General features: G+C 38.6%; 1 protein-coding gene across 4 annotated transcripts in view; it reads left to right on the forward strand.

Moving 5' to 3' along the window:
* STK32A (serine/threonine kinase 32A) overlaps positions 1–22,091 on the forward strand; it is a 97,821-nt gene that overhangs the window by 64,410 nt on the left and 11,320 nt on the right. For all 4 annotated transcript variants that reach the window (XM_074313732.1, XM_019739132.2, XM_074313731.1 and 1 more), the window contains exons 6-8: positions 632–669; positions 6,630–6,719; positions 19,333–19,430. In XM_074313732.1, the coding sequence (XP_074169833.1) occupies positions 632–669; positions 6,630–6,719; positions 19,333–19,430 (226 nt within the window). The remainder of the gene's footprint in view (positions 1–631; positions 670–6,629; positions 6,720–19,332; positions 19,431–22,091) is intronic.

Here is a 22,091-nt window from a genome sequence, read left to right on the forward strand (position 1 = left end):
TCATTGGAAGAGGGTGGATTTTGCTCCCTCCTATGGATTTAAGGATCCTGCCAAAGCATGGAAGACTAGTGCAAAGTTTTGATCAACTGCCCCAGGGATAAAATTTATTAAGTAGAAAATTATAGCATCATTCTTAAAAAAAATTATATTCTCTGCAAATTTAAGATCTAATCACATTATAGACCTTTTTTTCTTATTTTATAGAGTGTTTACATTTACTCCAGACTTACACAGATGAAAATAATTAGTAACCCTATCTTATGACAGTTTAAATGCCCCATATGACCCTATGGAGCAATACTTACATGCTTCCATATCATATGCTTTAGAAATTAAGAGTCTAAGCTTTTGAATGAGACCGAACTAGGTTCAGAGTCCCATTCCTCCATTGACTAGCTGTGACCTTGGGCTAAGTTACTTAACTTCTTTAAGCCTCAGTTTTCTCATCTAGAAATTGGGGGTAACCATCTCATAGATTCCCTGTGAGAACTGAATGAAACTGTGGTAAGAGCCTAGTACACTGTTTCAACCCTACTTAGCACTCTTGAGCATTTTCCTCTTTACCCTTTAGTTCTGTTTGTGTGTTTGTTTTTATTATGAGCAACTTCCTCTTTTCTTTTTACCCCCCTAGGGATATGAAGCCTGACAATATTTTGCTTGATGAACATGGTAAGTAAATGATTTGTTTGCAACCAACATGACTTGCATGTAGAACAAAATTGATTATCCCTAGCAAACAATCCTTACACGGGGGAAACGTATCTCACATGATTCAGTTGAATCATACGTACAAATTCCATTTTACAAGAGGGTGGGACAACATGGGGAAGTTCTAGGATTTATAGCAATGGCACGGTACACCGATACACCCTTAAAAAACATTGAATTTGCATAATGAGAAAGTCATTCGCTCTTCAATTTCTTTCCACTCCTGCTGATTTAAGAAAATCACAGTCTTTTTGGTGCTGGTTTGCCCTAATATCTTTACAACAATCATCTCCCCTTTGTCCCCCCCATAAAGACAGAACAGGCCTCAAGCTTTGAGCATTTGGCAGGCAGTATCTCCCTAGAAATTTGCAACACAATTTTGTTCTCTTTGTGTCTACTTTTATGCTTTCCTTCTTAGGAGGGCAAATTGGTTTTACATTTGCAGAAGAGATATCAAGTTTTCTGTCCAAAGACGCTTTCAGCTTAAGAAGTCAGACAAAGAAAAATACAAAGGAGGTGACAGTTTATGAGATACCAGATACGAATGTGACATGGCAAGAACCATGAAAGTGAAAAGTGAATGCCTGAAGTTCAAGAAACCCTGATTAAAGATATTCTATATAACAAGCTTTTGCCAGCAATGATGAAATGTGTCTAACTGTTTCCTAATACTTATTTTCATGTGCATTTGGATTTATTGGTACATCAGAGTAGACCTGTGGTACACACAGTCTGCCAGTTATAAATGTTACAGTGGCAGTAAGATCCTTGTTTTCAGAGAGCTGCTAGATGAATAGTGAATCTGCCAAGCTCCTTATTCATTTGACTTTAACACAAGGGATTTGCAAGTAGGACTGAAACTCCAAGTACGATCCATTGTTCATTATTTATTTACCTAGTTGCATTTTAAACCTGATTTGCCAGACCTCACCTGGGCTCAGAAGGCTAAGAAACGCTTTGGCATATGACCTATAATTTCAAAGCTCAGGGTCATTATTTATTGATAAACTGTCTAAAAAGATTTTTCCACTTTCTTTCAACACTTTGTTTCTTTCTTTCCTTTACTGCTTGTGACATTTGGGAACAGATTCTCTGAATTTCAGAAATGTGAGTAATGGTGAGACTTACCGTGTTTCCCTGAAAATAACACCTAGCCAGACCATCAGCTCTAATGAATCTTTTGGAGCAAAAATTAAAATATGGTCTTATTTTATTATAACATAAGACCAGGTATAATATGATATGATATATGATATGACATGATATGATATGATATGATATATAATACTAGGTGTTACATTAATTTTTGCTCCAAAAGATGCATTAGAGCTGATGGTCTAGCTAGGTCTTATTTTCAGGGAAACACGGTAGCATGAAGGTGACTTCCATAATTACACCAGCTGTCCCTGCCTTAAACAGGAAGGAAGATCCTCTCTCATCCTGGCGCAAATAGACTCTCTGGGGCCTCCCCACAATTGTGGAGAGGGCCTCCCCAAACCTACAGAGGCCAACTTTGCACTATTTAAGACAAGGTGCTCCATCGGCCCACCACAGCCTTACAAAGGTGCATGGCTGGCTGGTCAAGCAGAACCCAGGTTGGGGTTCTGTCCCCACCAACCCCGGGTGCCTTTGTGCACAATATATTGCTCTGCCGTTTGTTGAGGCCCTGAATGGAGACACACAGATCCTGTCAATCAAAACCTGTTCAAGGTTTACCTTCTATTTCAGAGAACAGTGTTTTAATCTTAGATTTCAAACATGGTTTCATCTTATTTCTACCACGAGTCCGTTCTGTTCTCTCTCTTTCAACTTCTTTCTCACCCTCATGGTCTTGTCAACTTGGTAATTGTAGATTAGGAGAAAGGTCCAGAAATAAATTAATCTTCACATTTAACCACCCTTAGAGGCTACCCTTGTGAAAGACTGTGTAACAGTATAGTTAAGAGGTTGGATTCTAGAGCCAAATCGCCTGAGTTCAAAACCCATTTGACCCTCGCACCAGCTCTGAGAAGGGCAACAGGTTGCCTAAACTTTCTTTGCACCTTCATTTCTTCAGGGACCAAAAGAGTACTTACTTTTAAGGGTCACTGTTAAGGACTAACTGACATACTATTTATAAAGTACTAGATTGCAATGTCTGCCACAAGGAAATCACTCAATAAAAGTTAAATATTAGTATGATTCATGAGGTAATAGGGGCTTTCTCCCCTAGGGAAGGAAGCTGAGATCACTTCACCTTGTCTTACGGAGCTTTGTCCATATCAAAGTCAGTGAATGATGGGTACTTACCTGCCTCTACTAAAGAATTATTTTGATTCCAGAAGGGATACACCAAAGGTTCTGGGTGTCTACTTGTTAGGTCTTATGTTTAAACAATTTTGTTGAACCCTAATCTCAGATACACTGTCAATTGTCTATTCTGCTTTCCTTCATGTGTGCAGGGAGCTAACCCTGCTTTTCAGGGCATTTATTCTTGGCGGGGCTGGAGCTAGTTAGTTGTTCTGGGACTATGAGCAGTGGTTCCAGTTGACCGATGGGAGAGTTCCAACTACACCTGTTATCTGGTGTACTGGTTACAATGGCCCCTTTCAATCTCAAGTTTTGGGGTTTAGACAATGAATTAAGATAGGGCTTTCTGTATTATATTCTGCAGTTAATAAGAGAAACATTGTTTTGGGAAGGACTGGATATGTGAACGGGTAAAAGCAAGCAAATAAACAACAAAGGCTGGGAGCTGTTCTCTAAACATTGTCCTGGGATCCCTTTCTGGAGAAAATAATCTTTTGTTTTTTGGAGAAAATAATTTTCAAGGTTATTTACTTTCTGTTTATCTAGATTCTGAAAAACTAAAGTTTTCAGGCATTGCTCAGGGACCACTTTTCGGTGAATAAATCCCTGGATCCCCACCACCCTGAGCTCATTATGTAGAGCTGCTCTTGTGAGACTCTACTGAGCCACAAACCAATGCCTGCCTTCCAGAGAGCCTTCTGCTGTGATTTTCCATGTCTCATATCTGAAACCCTCTTTTATCGTCTCCATCCACATTTACAGTATTTCACCCCTGATGGGCCATCACATGCCCCTTTTCCATGGGAATTTTAGCAACTGTGAAGGAAAGTGCCTATTTCCTATCTGCCTCCTGTGTCCGTTCCTCTCCGTGAACTGTGTATCACACTACATTGCTTGTATTTCATTCGGCACCGTTCAGCGACAGGCAGAAACTTTGTTTTACTAATTCATATTGGTTCATATTCATCAGAAAAGACTGATATTTAAAGGAGCTAAATCCTTTCATAAAATGAGGAATCTTGCTATGGCATGAATGAACATTCCTTATACATCAGAATTTGACTTAAAAAAAATGTTTTTAATTTAGAGCATACCAGCTACTGTTCTCCCCAAATGTCTCACTCACTAGTTCAGAGCCTAAGGTGGCATTAGATCTTGACTGGCTCATAGCCCAGTGTCCTGATATATATATATTCATATCCTACCAATTGAAGTACTCCATCCAATTCTATCAATTCCATAGTGTCTAAAATTCTTGTGTTTTTCTTAAATTATTCAGGAAATAAATGCTGTAACCAGAGGAACAATACTGTCTGTGTAATATATCTGAGAAAAATGACAATTATGGCATCATCTATAATTTAGATTTCTTCATGTCACTAGTCACAGGGAACAGAGAAAGGTAAAAAGTCAATCTGGGGGGGTGTGAGGAACAACGAAGCCCACCACCTTAACAGCTCCTCCCTTGCAGAATCTTAAACAAATATATATCCCTCTGTAACACTGGAGTTTCTGATCATGACAAACAGAAACAATTGAACACTCACTAACTGCCAGATGCTGAGCTGTCTTCCAGTCATTATTTCATTTGATCTTCCTAACAACCACATGAGAAGGCTATTATCCCAATTTTACATAGAGCATAAGTCAACCTTCTTAAGGTAACACAGCTAGTTAGTAGCAGAACCTGGACTTGACGCCAAGTAGTCTGACCCCGGAAAATCGGCCCTTCACCACAGTATCTCCCGGCTCACCTATTTTGTACCAAATCTTGCGAACCCCCGATCTAGTGCCTTGAGCATGACCCATGAGAGAGAGAAAGAAAAATCTGAGCCCACCTATATGCTATGATAGGGTGAGTTATCTAAATCATCTGTTGGTACCACTCAAGCAAGAAAACATTCACTTTTAGCTAGATAAGTGCTGCTTTTACTTTATTAAAATGTCATCACATAAACAAACACAAAACCACTTGGGCACAAAACAAACCCTGGCAATAAAGGCAGGGAGACTATCTTTAGCAGCAGACTAGATGCTATCAAAGTAGACCGTGAAGTTTGGCAGGGGGAGTGTGGGCTGTGGGACATGGAAGAAGAACCAGATGACAGCCCCTCCAATTACAGCCCTATCTCATCCAAACCACAGAAGCATGTAAATGGAAATGCCAACACTTCATGATCCCCTGGACGCATATGACTTTCATGCCAACAGCTAACGTAACCAGCTTGTCTGCCTGAGGTGGTACTGCCCCTTTCCTCCTCCTCGCTGTAAATGCAAGGGCCCTAGTACACTTTGCAGGGTGTGCTCCCTGCTGAACTTAAGTGTTAGACCCGCACTACAATGCACAAGTGTTAGAGCTGAGAGAGATTCTAGATATAACTAGTCTACCCATTCCTTTAAAAAAAAAAAATAAAGAAACTGGGGCTCAATACAGGAATGAGACTTAAAATCTATGATGTGTTAGGGGCACAGTTCGGGGTAGGACTCAGGTCTCCGGGCGCCCAGTCTAAGACTCTTTATACAACCTCTTTATAAATAAAACTTGACATTTTCCCCTGCTCTCCCTTGATGAGATATTTTGTTGGGGATCAACAGGGGACAACCTGACCTATCAGACAAAAACTAATGATATTTCAGAAAAACATGGAGAAAAAAGGACTCTTTCTTAGCAAACAAACAGAGTATGTCCTCACTTAACACCAATAATAGATTCTTGGAAACTGACACTTTAAAGTGAAACATGTAAATAAACCAATTTTACTATAGGCTAATTGATATAAACGAGAGCTGAGCTCCTATGGCTTATTTCTGGTCACAAAAACATCACCAAACTTCTAAGTAAAGACCCAAAACATTTCTAATATTAAATATTGAAATAAATGTGAGCTATATATACATTTAAGAAAGATTAACAAAAATAAGCAAGACAATGATTTTCTAAACTGTATTCTAGTTCAGGGTCACACTGGTGGGAGCACCCCCCAGCAGCTCAAGGTGCAAAATGTAGATACACCAGTTCACCTCACGTGCACATCTTTGGGATGTGGGAGGAAACCCGTGCAGACATGGGGTAAAGTACAAACTCCACACAGACAGTGGCCTCTGCTGGGAATCCATTTTTCTCATTGACAATATAACAAAACAATCTTGAATGACACAAGGTTATTTGAGGACCTGCTGTATCCACATTCGTGTCTGCTTTGTAGTAACAGTATTTGTCTCTTAAAAACAAAATCCTAAGAGACTCTTGGAAATTTGATATTTTGAATATCTGTTGGCTATCTCCCTCTTGGTACTCATAGTTTATACCAACTTAAAATGTGGGGGCCAATAACTGCCTAAGTAGAATTATAAAGCATTGAGCTCTTAACCCCAAAGTTAAAATTTTCCGAGGTTGAACTACAGATTTACAGTCAGACACTTATCTTTGCATATCATGTTCCGGCTGCAGGAAGGTTGCTGGTTGAAGACCATCTTGGTCTTGAGGACAGAGTAACTGAGCTTTTACTGCCAGCACCCAAATGCATACAAGAATTTATAGACGAAGCTTCCAGATGCTTTCAGTTAGAAGCATGGGTGTGCCACTGGATTGAATGGACTTAACGTTCTCTGTGGTACCTCTCTCCCACCAGGGCACGTGCACATCACAGATTTCAACATTGCCGCGTTGCTGCCCAGGGAGACGAGCATCACCACCATGGCTGGCACCAAGCCTTACATGGGTATGGGCGTCGGGAAGGGCGGTCGTGACTAAGAGCAACGGTTGTGTTGTCCATTCCTTTAGGCACCATTTATTGTGGGTCCAATCGTCTATAGGGATTTGCAGCTGGAAATGACAGGTCCAGCTTCCCCCCCTGACTTTACATGGAAAGCTTGTGATTTCACGGGTCTGAGGTGAGCCTCAGGATTCTTCATTTAGCAAGCACCCCATCTGATGTTGATTCAGGAGGGCCATAGATTCATTTTTGAAAATATCATTTTGTGAGTTATTTAGGATAGCTTCTACCCACTTCCTAACAAAGAGTATTATTTCAATAAATACCGACTGATTGCCTCTGTGTGCTTGGCACCATACCAGGTGCTGGTGACTTGTGGTGAGCAAAACAGTCTCCCGCCCATGGAACTTACTTTCCAGGGAGAGGAGTTAAAAAAAAAAAAAAAAAAGAATCAAACAGAGAAGTTAAGTATTATCATAACTATAATTTACAGAATACTGTGTTATATGCAGAGGGCTGTTCACAAAGTACCTTCTAGTTACAATTTTAATTTTTTGTTTGATCACAACCGTCCTATGAGATCTCCTTTTTTAAACATGAGGTACTGGGTTTTGCCTAAAGATTTAAAACTTACCCAAAAGGTATCGAAAGGGTAGGGGTTAGGTGTCAAAATTATCAATAAGTTCTCATATTTGTGTTAACAGTCACAAATTAATACAAATTCTACATTCTGCTGCTGGAGGCAGCCATCTCTGTGCAGACTCAACTCCAGCATAAGTAGCCCTACCCCCAAACACCCCCAGAAATATAAAGGGAGAGCTATTGCCCTTTGGGGACAGACAGTATTCAGGATGAGGGACTTCTTCCTCTGCTCTCCCTGCTGTTCCTAAGGCAGGTGAGTCAGGTCTCAGAATTATCTGTAAAGTCTGGGCATAAACGTGAGATGAGGTGCCTGGCATTCCATTCCTAGTTGATGTCTGTTCAGGCACTGGTTCCTGAGTTAGCCATGGTGTGTTGATGAGTTTGCAGTCAAGTCTTTCTGGGAACTATTATAGTAGGAGGCGGATAGGCAGTGGGGGGTGGGGGAGGGGGTGGGGTGGTGGTGGTGGTGGTGGTGGTGGTGGTGTGTGTGGTGTGGAGGGGGCGGATAGCCTGAGGATGTGGTCCAGCTTCACAAGGGCTCCTCCAGTGCCCAAGGATACAGCCTGGGAGGGAAGGAGGTTCCTGTCAGCATGACTTATGGAGACACCACCAATCCCAACAGAGCCCAACTGTGTCAGAGTCTCTAGAGGTGACCCCCAAGCACAGAGTGGTGCAAAAGCTCTTTAGGTGATTCTGCCGTGCAGTCAGGGTTGCACACCTCTGCAGCAGACCATGAGCTCTGCCAACTATTAGAAGCAACGGAAGAGGGATCCTCCCAGGGCAGGGGCAGGCAGGGCATATGTGTTAGGATCCCTCTGCCCCTGCACTTCGTCTTCCATGTTCTAAAACAAATGGTACTCTCTTGGAAAAGGGGGCAGGAGGTGAGAACCAGATTGTCGTCCATCTCTACACCAAGGTGAATCCAGGCTAGTGGTGTCAGGGAGATTTGAATCAGATATGAGATTAATTTTCAAATTCACAGGACTGGATTTTAGAGTTATCTAGAGAAAATATTTTCATAAGCAAAAGGGATTAAAATTTATTAGGCAACAGACTAAGCTATCATCAAGAGAGCCAATACTCAGCAAAAAAGGTGGGTAGACACTGCATAGTTGGTTGCAGATGAGAGAAAAATAAAAACGACACACTTTTACCCAAGTTACTTGTGATGCTTAAAGCAGATGATGTTGCTGGTTAAACTGGTGGGATAAAGTCAGGGGTGGAATGAATTGCACTGGCTTGATATAGCCAGAGTAATTCACAGGCAAAATATTTGAACTTGAAATCAAGGGCAAGAACAATGCCACTTTCTTTTAGTATTTTATTCTCTACCTTATGTAACTAAAGAGAGAAAAGAGAACCCCTACATGCAGGGCCACCTAGATTTCCAAGAGAAAGAAATCTTCCATGGCAAAAAAAAAAGAAAGAAAGAAAGAAAATGAATCTTATTTTATATGATATATGAACAACTGCAAATTTCTTGGCTTCCAATTATCAGTGGAGGGAACAAATCTCTTTAGTCACTTCTAAAAAAATGGACACATACAATTCAGCCTATTTTCTGACTAAAAATCATGGTACTCAAATGATAAAAAAGGACTATTCAAGCCTGATGGTCTGATGGGTTTATTCTGCAGGTTTCCTGGGTTTCCATATTAAGGACTCTTTTCTTGGAGCCAAATCAGAAAATGCGCATCTGGGTTTTCTAGGCCTGGTTTCCATGGTGAGCGGAGTAAATGCAGGCCACCTTTCTCTCTCCCCAGTAATTTTAAATACAACGTCCGTGTAATTCAATTCTCCTCAAAATGGGCATTTCTAGTCTTTTCACAACAGAGAGCTTAGAAATTGGAATCTGACCGAGGTTCTCTGCGCCTGTTCATCTTCACCCTTATAATTAACAATTACTAATATTTATTTATTGAAAGTCTTTTCTGGACCAGACAATGTGTTAAATGTTTTACATTCATTTACTCATTTATGTATTTATTTTTCTCAACAACCCTATAAGGCAGGCTATAATAATCACCATTTTACAATGAGGAAAATAAGAAGCTAAGGAATTTGCCCAAGATCACATGGGTAGTGACTGAAAAAGCCTTGATTTACATCAAGCTCCGAGTTTAGAAAATCAAACTTTTACCTGCAAGAGAGATACATTTTTTAAAAATGTTATTTGTGGTTCTTAAATAATTGTAAGCCAATTTAGGTAGGCCAAACTGTTAGAAACGTTTCTTGTTTTATTTTAAAAAGAAAAATGAATATCTGTATGTCATTGCTTATCTCTCTATCCAGAAGTTGCCCTTGGCTTTGAGTTTTGAATGAGAGTCTTTCTAAGAGGTGTCACGGGTAGAAGTCTGTTTCTTTTTTAAAAAAATTATGTTCCCAATAATTTGGCAAAATCTACCTAATAGACATTCACCAGCACTCATTTTATAGTCTGCTGTTTGGATACTAATTAGCAATTAACCAGAAAGCAAAAGAAAATCTAAAAAAGAAACAAAACTAGGATGCAATACTGAATGAAGATTATAGGAACATACAATGTCTATTAATATGAGATGCTGAGCATATTGTGAAGGAATTTCTTGACTGACTCTGGAAATGACAAGATGAGCAGTCTGCCAGTTCTTAACCACTGTTTGTTCATAATCTTCTGCTTGCACACTCCATCCCATCACGCCAGTCCTTCCTTCTTACTACTCTTACGTCTGTGTGAATATAAGCTACATCACTTAGAGCTTACCCAATTAAAACATTCTTCTTTAAATTAAAAACCAACTCACTATAGTAAATGTGTAACTTGCAGATAAGCAAAGGAAAATTAAATTGATCCCTCTACTTGTAGATATTTATGGTTTCCTTCCAGACCTTTTGTCTGTAAATACATAAACACATACATTTTTTTAAAGCTGGATTATACTGGATTTTTGTAGCCTAAGTTTTCCCGTTATAACATAATCACACTAATACTAATAGGCATCCTATAGTGAGCATTTATTATGTCTCAAGCACTTTGCTACGTTTTTAACGTTTATTGTGTTATTAAATTCTCAGAGCAACCCTATGAAATAGGTTTTAGTAATAGTCTGATTTCAGAAATTTTTAAAAACTGAGGCCTAGAGAGAAAGTGACATGATCATAACCATACAGGAAGTGACTGGTAGAGCACAAAGTTAAACACAAATCTCAAAACATCTCGAGCCTAGAACATTGATGGTGATGGTGATAACGATGAGGAAGGTATGATGGCCGACATTTACTGAGCGCTTGCTATGTGCCAAACTATTCTAGGTGCATGTATTATGTCATTTAAACTAAATGTAATTCTATGAGGCAGGCACTATTGTTATTCCCACTTGAGATGTGCAGACTGAGAAGTTAAGCTCTGCCCAAGGGGAAGCTATGGATACAGCTCCCAGGGTCTGACGTCAGAGCTCTCACTCTTAACACTCTGCTGTGCTACCTGTCTGCCTCCCGTCCACAAATGCACCTCAGCCCAAACTGAAACTGGCTTCTGACTCCAGACTCTGAGTCTTGACAACTAACACCGCTTATTTTTCCATGCCCATATATATAAAACCATGTTTTTTCATGGTCATGCTACAGAATAGAGGGCTGCATCAAAATTTATTTAACCAATTCTTTATTGTTGAACATTACTGTGTTTCCCCAAAAACAAGACCTAGCCAATCAGTTTCAATGCATCTTTTAGAGCAAAAATTAATATAAGACCTGATCTTATATTACATTATTATATTACATTATTATATATTATATTATATTATATTATATTATATTATATTATATTATATTATATTATATTATATTATACCTGGTCTTATAGTAAAATAAGACTGGGTCTTATATTAATTTTTGCTCCGAAAGACACGATAGAGCTGATTGTCCTGCTAGGTCTTATTTTCAGGGAAATATGGTATATTATTTATATATTATACTATATTATACTATACTATACTATATACTATACTATATTATATTATTCCGTGTTTCCCTGAAAGTAAGACCTAGCCAGACAATCAGCTCTAATGAGTCTTTTGGAGCAAAAATTAATATAAGACCCGGTCTTATATTATGCTATATAAGATCCAGTCTTATAGTAAAATAAGACCAGGTATTATATTTTATTATAATATTATATTGTAATGTTATATTTTAATGTTATATTATATATTATATATCGTATCATATCATACATCATATATCATATCATATCATAGACCTGGTCTTACATTATAGTAAAATAAGACCGGGTCTTACATTAATTTATGTATTAATTATGTATTAATTATGTATTATATAAATACATTTGTAATAAAAATCAACACTGTTAGCAGAAATATATCCTGCAACTTAATTATTTCCTTGTGATAAATTCCCAAAGAATTCCTGGTCAAAAGGTATAAATGTTAATGCATGGCCCTCCTGAAAGTTCAGGTTGATTTCTACTCATTTGCTCTGGAAGCATGTGAGGATATTCACTTCCTTGCATCCTCACCTGGGCTGCACTATCAATATCTTAATCTTCTTGAAAAGATAAGAAAATACGGTACTCATTATGATATGATAATTGCATTTCTTTGACTTCCTGTGTAAATTTCTTGTTCGTGTTCTTTATCCATTTTTCTACTAGGATGCTAATACTTTTATCCTATTCTGATATTTTTCAACGATTATATAAAGAATTCTACTTCTCGTCAAGAGGGCAGAGCAGGTAAACGCTGTGCTCACTTCCACCAATGACTGCATCAAAATCACAACTAAATTGTAGGACCATCATCCTTGAGAAACACCTGAAGACTAGCCAAACAGAAGTTTTATAATTAAGAACATACAAAGAAGCCATGTTGAGACTGATAGGAGGGGTGGAGACATGAACCAGGCTGATTGCACACCCACATGTAGCAGTTAAGAACTGGGAGGGATACCTGGGCTGCAGGGATCTCCACTGCGGAGCAAGGGATCCCAGCCCTACATGCAGCTCCACAGCTCCAGGCACCAGTGCTGGGAGGAAGAGTCCCCACAACAGCTGGATGTGAAAAAGAGCAAAAATTCAGTCTGGGTGAGACAGAAGGCTGCTGGAAACCAAGCACCCTCTTAAAGGGCCCATGCGGTCTCACTCACACACAAACACTCACGCTAAGTTTCAGCAAAGGGACAGCAGCTCAAAAGGCACCAAAGACATACAGAAAGGAACTGCACTGTCTGGCTTCAGGGCAACAGCTGGAGGAGCAGCTCTCTCTGCCAATTTGTTCCTTTGTTCAGCTGTCCCCCTAGCAGGCCCAAGTCTGAGTCTCCATTAAAACCTCCAACATGACTCTAAACCCACCCTGGTGATTCTCTGAGACCCTGCCCAACCCAATTCATATACTTGGCCAGAACGTCTTTCAGAGGCTAACCCACATAAGGGGCAAGCCTGGGTCTGTGCTGCAGACTTTCTTAAAATTGCTCAAAGACCCACAAACCCAAATGAACAGCGGCTAGCCTCTGCGTGGCCTGTACTTCTTGCTAGGCAGCCCCAAGCCCAGCACTAGTGGCAGCTCACCATGGTTCACAGCAAAACTACTCCCACGTGCCTCCAAGCCCAGCACAGGTAGCTACCAACTGAAGATCACTTTGTACCTCCTACTAGGTGGCCCCAGGCCAGATACAGGCAGTAGCTGACCTTGGCTTACATCAGAACCCCTCCCAAGAGACCCCACAACCAACACACCAGGTGCCTGGCTTCAGACCATACCAGAGCACCACCCAACCACCTCCACAAATGACACACCCAAAGGGCAGAGTCAATAGGCACCAGAGCCCCACTAAAATGAATCCTGTTCTATGGGGTCAGCTCCTGTGCAACAGCTTAGCCACTGAAGACATAGCCAGTCCTCACAGCCAGTCTGCCTGAGGGTCAATCCCACCTACTGATGTGCCAACAGCAATCAAGGTTCAGGTACAACCTACATAACGGATACACCTGGAGTACCTGGCTCAGAAGACCAGGGAGCCTGCACCACTGGGCCCCACAGGATACGTACTGCATATGGCCACTCTGCCAAGACTGGGAGATGTAGCAGATCTACCTAATACACAGAAACAAACACAGGGAGGCAGCCAAAAATGAGGAAACAAAGAAGCATATCTCAAATAAAAGAACAGGACAAAACTCCAGAAAAAGAACTAAACAAAATGGAGGCAAGCAATCTACCAGATGCAGAGTTCAAAACACTGAGTATAAGGATGCTCAATGAATTTAGAGGAAGAATAGATTATCTCAGTGAGAGCTTTAACAGAGAGACAGGAAACATTAAAAAGGAGATAGGAAAGATTGAAAAAAGAACCAACCAGAAATGAAGACTACAATAACTGAAATGAAGAATATATTAAATGGAATCAACAGAAGATTTGAGGAAGCAGAGGATCCAATTAGCAATTTGGGAGACAAGGTAGTGGAAAACACCCTATCAGAACAGCAAAAAGAACAAAGAATTTTTAAAAATGAGGATAGATTTAGGGACCTCTGGGATGAGATCAAACATAACAACATTTGCATCATAGAGGTACTGAAAGAGAAGAGAGAAAGCAAGGAAATGAAAAAACTATTTGAAGAAATAATGACTGAAAACTTCCCTAACCTAAGAAATGTGCATACAAGTCCAGGAAGTGCAGAGTCCCAAACAAGATGAACCCAAAGAGGCCCACACCGAGACACAACATAATTAAAATGCCAAAGGTTAAAGAGAGAATCTTAAAAGCAGCAAGAAAAAAGCAGTTAGTTACCTACAAGCGAACTCCCATAAGACTGTCAGCGGATTTCTCAACAGAAATTTTGCAGCACAGAAAGAATTGGCAGGAAATATTGAAAGTATTGAAAAGTAAGGACCTAAAACCAAGATTACTCTACCCAGCATTCTACCCAGATTCTACTCTCATTTAAAATCGAAGGAGAAATAAAGAGCTTCCCAGACAAGAAAATGCTAAAGGAGTTCATTACCATCCAACCAGTATTATAAGAAATGTTAAAGGGACTTCTTTTAAAAAGAAGAAAAATAAATTAAAACTATGAACAAGAAAATACCACAAAGAAAACAAATTCTCATTGACAAAGGCAAATACATAATAAAAGCAGTGTATCAACTAACACTAAAGCTAGTACAAAAGCTAAAAGGCAAGAGTAGGAAAATCAAGTGTAATTATAATCATGTGATATTAAAGGATACACAAACACACACGCAAAAAAGAAGTAAAAAATGATGACAAAAAATAAATGTGGGAAGGTGAGTAAAAATGGTATTGATCATAGACTGTTTGAACTTAAGCAACCATCAACTTAAAATAGACTGCTGTAAACATAGCTTGGTATATATGAAGGAAATGGTAAACCAAAAACGTACAGGAGACATACAAGAAATAAAGAGAAAGGAATCCAAACACAACACTATGGTGAGTCAAAAACATACAAGAGAAGAGAGCAAGATAATAAGAAAGGAACAGAGGGGAACTATAAAAGCAATCAGAAAACAATAAAAATGGCAATAAGGGCTGGCCAGATGGCTCAGTTGGTTACAGTGCAAGCTCTTATCAAGGTTGCCGGTTCGATTCCCACATGGGCCAGTGAACTGCGCCCTCCACAACTAGATTGAAAACAACGGCTTGAGCTTGGAGCTGAGCCACTGGTGGACAGCTGGTTTGCTCAGTGGTTAAAGCACAAAGACCATAACACCAAGGTCACCAGTTTGAGTCCCACATGGGCCAGTGAGCTGCGCCCTCCACAACTAGATTGAAAACAACTTGATTTGAGCTGAGCTGCGCCCCCAACTAGATTGAAAAAATGACTTGACATCCTGGATAAACACACTGTTCCCCAATATCCCTCAATAATAATAATAATATTTTAAAAATGGTAATAACTACATACCTATAAATAATTTAAATGGATTAAATGCTCCAATCAGATGAATGAATAAAGAAGTGGTACATATATACAATGGAATATTACTTGACCCTTAAAAAAGAATGAAGTCTTACTGTTTGCAATAACATGGATGGACCTAAAAGGGTATTGTGTTAAGTGAAGTCAAACAGAGAATGACAAATAACCACATGATTTTATTTATATATGGAATCTTAAAAAACAAAATAAATGAATAAGCAAGAAAAAAGGAAACTCATAGATGCAGAGAACGTGCTAATAGTTGCCAGATTGAAGAGGGAGTGAGGGCTGGATGAAAAAGGTGAAAGGATTAAGAAGTACAAATTGGCAGTTACAAAATAGTCATGGGGATGTAAAGTACAACTTAGGGAATATAGTCAATAATGTGGTAATAACCAAACATGGTGTCAGGTGGGTGTGAGACTTATTGGAGGAATCACTTTATAAGTTATATAAATGTATAACCACTATGCTGTATACCTGAAACTAACCCAATATTGAATGTCAACTGTAATTAAAATTTTTAAAATAATTCTTGCCTTTTATATATTGGGACTATTAAATTCTAGTGTATCATATATGTTACAAATATAATTTCCTACTTTTTGTTGCTGTTGTTCTTACGGTATTTTTGACATAAAGAACTATATCTCTAACATCATCAACTCATTAATCTTTTTACTGTATAGTTTCTATCTTTGATGCTATTCTTAGCAAGACCTTCTTACCTCCAGATTTTTAATATGGTTACCTAATATTTTTATTATCGTTATAATTTTTTACTTAATCCAGCTATATATATTACCTTGACTGAAGATTTGTGGTAAGGATCCAACTTTACTTTTTGTTGGCTTATTAAATAGTTGTTTTAAGACAATGTTCTAAATAAGGTCCTTTCTATGCTGATTTGAAATATATTCATCATAAACTAAGTATCTTTATATACTAGCATCTATATCCTGTGGTTTTCAAATCTTAATTATTGTGGCTTTATAATGTAGTTTACTACCTTATAGTTTATGCCTTTTCAGAAAATCTTCATTATTCACACATTATTTGTAAATGAAACTTAGAATCATTTTTGTAAATGCTATTAATTATTTCCATTGCATCAAAAGTATATATTGCTTTAGATCCCTTTCTTTACATCCTGACCAGAATCTACTCTCTAGTTGTTTTAAAATCTGAAAGCCAAATGTGCCCAACCTTATTAGTAATTAGGGGAATGTCAATTTACAACACAATGAAGGACCATTATACTCTCACTAGATGGCAAAAATCAAAAGATCAGTTAACAGCAGATGTGGATAAGGGGACTGAGAGCAAAAGGACGTCTGATACATGGCTGGTCCCAGTGTTAACTGGTACAAGCACACTGGTTAACAGCTTGGCGTTATCTAATGTACGTGAAGCTAGACATCCCAGCCCTAGCAGGTCCCCTTCCAAGAGCGTACCCTAAAGATGTGTGAACTTACAGGAGTCTTCATGTATAGCAGTGCTCATGAGAGCATCGTTCACAATACCCCCACATAGGAAACAGTCTGAATAGCTCTATCAACAGTAGGACAGGTGGGTAAATGACAGTATGTTCATGCAGCACTGATTGTGAGCACATTGAGACGGTGTGCAGCAATTTGGATAAACCTTATACACAAAACCTTGAGACAGAAAAGCAGGACACCAAAGAAAACAATTAGGATTTAACACATACACACATATATAAAGTGTTATATGTAGTATATACACATATGTTATATGAACATATATATGCAAATAAAATAGGCATATATATGCAAATAAAATGAAAATATATATGCCTATAAAATAGGCAAAATGAAGTACTGCTTAGAAATGCATATATAGATAGTAAATCTATGCGGAAACGGAACAAAATTACTAACAAAATCAACATAATAATGGTTATTTCTGGGGTTGTGAACAGGACAGGACACAGTGGTGGCATCAAGACTCCACTTTGTGACCTGTGTAACAGTCGCCTGGCCATTTGCTTATAACTACTTGTTAAGTTGTTCTTTTATGTTTTATTTTCTTTTCTAAATGTATCTATGGAAATACTTTAAAAATCAAACAAAATACCCAATGACCTTTCGAAGGAAGCTTAGTTCCTCTCCACCTCTATTTGTTCCCTCTCAAGAACAGGGGACCCTCCTGAAGGGTTGACGAAAAACCGTCATCTCCCTGCACAGGTTTTTAAGCTCTTTGAGGGCTCAAAGAATTACCCATCTGTTGTGCTTTTTTATGTTGTTATGATGTTTCTTCTTAGTGTTCTACCAAAATTCCTCAATGCCTAGCACTCCATGAGTATTTGTTGAGTGAATGAACACAAATTCAAATGTCCTTGTGTTGGAAAGAAGAGTACGTAGAAAAGAAAAGGATTCTCATATAAACTCCAAGGATGATCCAAGATGACAGAATTTGCAGCTTTTATAATGTTTATTCTGTTAGTTATTTTCTTACAGCATGATGGTCTGTTTATCCCTCAAAGTTCTCTGCACTTCTCTGAGCTTTCTGTCACCTGTCACCTGGGGGACTATCTCAGATTACTTGCTGTGAGATACTCAGAAGGGAAAGCAGAACTACAGTCCATTCCATCCAGCGTGAGGTGCCATGGGGCCAGGACCATTATCTCCCAAATTGCATGGGGAGCTGTGACTTTATTGGAGAAAGGATGCACTGATGCATATAAGGTGACTCCACTAGGGAATGGGGCTACAGCAGGCTCTTACAGTGAAGGTCAGTCCAGGGCACGGGGACACCAACATTCTCTAGTTGGATGTTGTCCACAGGATTTTACTTAGAACTTGAGTGCACTGGGCAGGGCAAGCCTGTGCACAGGCTCACATCACACCAATTTCCTTTGTCCAGAGCCAGTACCGTCCTACCAGGGGCTTGGGTCAGGTGTGTGTAGCTTTTGGCTAGGTAAAATTCCCATTGTTACAGATGTTTGCCTCTCTAGAAGAGTGCCTCAGGCTTTGAGCACTGTGTTGAGTTCTTGGCATGCTCTAATTCATTTAATTTCTCACCTCTATGAAGATTGCCACATTATTATTTCAAGTTTGCTGGTGATGATTCTCAAACTTAACCTACTGCTTTTCCAGGTCACAGTAAGTGATCAAGGCAAATTTTGAATTCAGATAGCACAGTTCTAGAACTAATGATTGCAACCACTGCTTGACTGATTCAGCATCATTCATTCATTCAATAGATGTCTCCTGAGTGCCTCTACATGCCAGGTTAATACTGGACACGAGGAACGTAGTGGTGAGCAAGCAGATGAGATACCCGCCCTTGCTTCGTGTTCCCTCCCTACTCCACCCGTCAGGAGTTAGGCATATTCCTGGAAGAGTATGTAGACTGTAGAAGGTTCATGTTGTGTCGCAGTGCTTAGATATTGTATAACTGGGGGTTTCCACAGGCAGTAAAACTGACTCTAGGGGTGCCATGCATCGGAGTCCATGCAAGTGACTATGTTATAGCTGCTGTAAGACATTATCTCTCAGAGAGCCCACGCCCACTTTTCTCCTCCCTCACCCCCAATAGCAGGCTGGAAATGCTGCCCTTACCTCTTCAAGATGACTGAGATGTAGAACTTATCCAGGGCACTGAAATTTGAGAGCAGTTTCCAACTGTGATAGAAATGTCAGTCCTTTAGCACAAATCTGCCAAATCAAGGCAACAAATAACATCTACTCAGCTTCCTTGATTTCAGGGTCAGCCGCACATTTGAGGACTGATGAGATCTAATTTTTCATAGGTGCATGTTCTAAACGAGAAAAGCCTGTGTCCACTAAGGCCTGTGCCTGCCTGTTATGTTGGTTGATGAATGAGGCTCCGGAGAGAGATTAGAACATTAGAAATGTTTGCCTGCTGTGAGCAATCTAGTAATGGACGATAAGCATCTATAAAAGTGTTTCTACCCTTTACTCTGGTATTTTTGCCTTTGGAGGACCACATTGGAAAAATAGATTTGTTAATGTCTCAGGGAATAAAACAGATCTGACTTTTCCGTGTTTTCAGCACCTGAGATGTTCAACTCCAGAAGAGAAGCGGGCTATTCCTTTGCCGTTGACTGGTGGTCCCTGGGAGTGACAGCATATGAGCTGCTGAGAGGCCGGGTATAGTAGAATCACATTTCTCTTTGGTTATTCTACCAGCAAGTTCCATTTTTAGAATGAAAAGGTGGATTTTTTTTTTTTTTCTAAAAATCAAGCAGTTTGAGAGGTGAAAGCAACTATGTCATACGAAGCTGATAACAACCCTTGGGATTTCTGCACATTCATTCACTCTCCTACCAATGGGACCCAACATGTGCATTCACATTGAATAACGCAGATAAAATTAAATGAATATGGAGACTACAAAGTCCCAGACAGGGAAAATCCATACACCTCACTAAATATTTTGTATAAATATATTTGTTTGTTGTTAGAAAAGCATTTTGCAGTCACAGTTCAGGACTCTAATTCAGACACATTTCCCCAAGGCGAGTGTGAATTATTAATATAACACAATTCATGTCCTGTCTTGCTGGATACCTGTCTGTCATTTGGCTCCTAAGTTGCGGATTCAGTGGCAAGTTAGAATAGTTTCCTTTATAAACAAACATTTCTTACACAAAAGATACATTTCTTAAACTAAGAAAATGACTAGGAAGAATTTTACTGAGAAAGTATTTTTTCTCCCTCCCCTGGTAGTTCCATGTTGTCTATCTGATGTATCAACGTTGTCATTTTTTTTTTTTTTTTGCTTTAGAAAGGTAAAGAAAAGTGACTGTTAGGTTTCTGAACTTGCGTGTGTGTGTGTACATTTAAGTTCTATTTTCTTAGCAAATTTTAATTATACAATACAGTGTTATCAACTTTAGTCACCATGGTTTACATTAGATCCTCGGACCTTATTCATGTTATCGCTGCAAGTTTGCATCCTTTTACCAACCTGTCCCTATTTCCCCCACCCCCCAGCCCTTGGTAACATCTTTTCTCTGTTTCTATGAGTTTGACCTTTTCCTTTTTTCAGATTCCACATATATGTGATGCTATGCAATATTTGTCTTTCTCTGTCTGACTTAGTTCACTTATAGCATAGTGCCTCAAGGTCCATCCATGTTGTCACAAACAGCATATATATATACATATATATGTGTGTGTGTGTGTGTGTGTGTGTGTGTGTGTGTGTGTGTGTGTGTGTGTGTATATATATATATATATATATAATCACATATATATGATATATGTATACCGTGTTTCCCCAAAAATAAGACCTAACCGGACAGTCAGCTCGAATGCATCTTTTGGAACAAAAATTAATATAAGACCTGGTTTTATATAGTAATTATAGTAAAATAAGACCGGGTCTTATATTAATTTTTGCTCTAAAAGATGCATTAGAGCTGATTGTCCGGCTAGGTCTTATTTTCGGGGAAACATGGTATATGTATGTGTGTGTATATATATATATATATATATATATATAGATATATGTAGATATACCCATATATATGAGACATACATATCTCATATATATGGGTATATCTACATATATCTATATCTATATACTATATATGTGTATGTGTATATATATATACATATATATATATATATATATATATATATATATATATATAGTGTATATAAATACACAGAGGTTGCCAAAAAAATGTATATACGTGACTTGTATTCATTTTTGTCATTGGTATGTGTTGAGTATTACGATTTTAATACAGTTTTTTCCTTTCTTAAAATGTGTATACATTTTTTTGGCACCCTCTGTGTAGAGGTATAGATAGATAGATAGATAGATAGATAGATAGATAGATAGATAGATGTAACATCTTTATCCATTCATCTGTTGACAGAAACTTAGGTTTTTTCCATGTCTTGAATTTTCATGTAAAAAAAAATGCTTTTGTTCCCAATGCTTCACATATTCACCCTCAGACTCAGACACAGACACACACACACACACACACACACCCGACAAATACAAACAGTCTTCAAATATCTTAGCTTGGCATTCTTTGCCCTTTAGAACCAGGTAAATTTTTCAGGTTTTGCTGCAATTTGAATGACTCTGACTCTTTATGAACTTCCTCGTCTCTCAAGGCATCTTGGGCTTTTTTACTCTTGTTCCTTTGCCTATAAAGATATTTCCCAAGGTAAGTCTGGTCTTCTTAAAAACAAATGAACAAACAAACAACAACAACAACAAAAAAACAGTCTTCAAATAAGTTTGGGAATTGCTAAATTGAGTTTGAATAAAGTTAAGAATGTGTCTTAATTGCAGACTTTTCAGAATCTTTACATCCAATGTATATTGATCATTTCTGGAAAAGAACATGCTATTGGACTCTCCCAAATTTCTCTGTGAGGAAGACCTTTCTCCACGTCTTTTCATATTCAAATCCTACCCATTCTTATGGCCCATGACAACATGGCAACTTCTGTGAAGAGACTGTCTGATCTCTAAGTAAAGTAATCTGTATCTCTTCCCAATATTTATGTACTTTATCTCTCTTATGACCCTTCTGAATTTAAAATTATTGGAAAATATAGGGAAGCACAAAAATGAAGGTAAAATCAACCAGATCCTCTAAGGCAAAGAAAATTCCAAATTAAAAAAGTTAAACCCTCCTATGACCTTTTAATCCCACCGTCCAGAATTAATAGTTTGCTGCATTCACTTCCAAACCTTTTCTGTTCTTATAAGGATAATCTATTCTCATATACACATATGTGCATTGTTATTGTTGTTTCAGCAAAAACAGAATTATGCTATGT

The sequence above is a fragment of the Rhinolophus sinicus genome, linkage group LG10, assembly GCF_036562045.2.
Source record: "Rhinolophus sinicus isolate RSC01 linkage group LG10, ASM3656204v1, whole genome shotgun sequence".
Classification (NCBI taxonomy): Eukaryota; Metazoa; Chordata; class Mammalia; order Chiroptera; family Rhinolophidae; genus Rhinolophus; species Rhinolophus sinicus.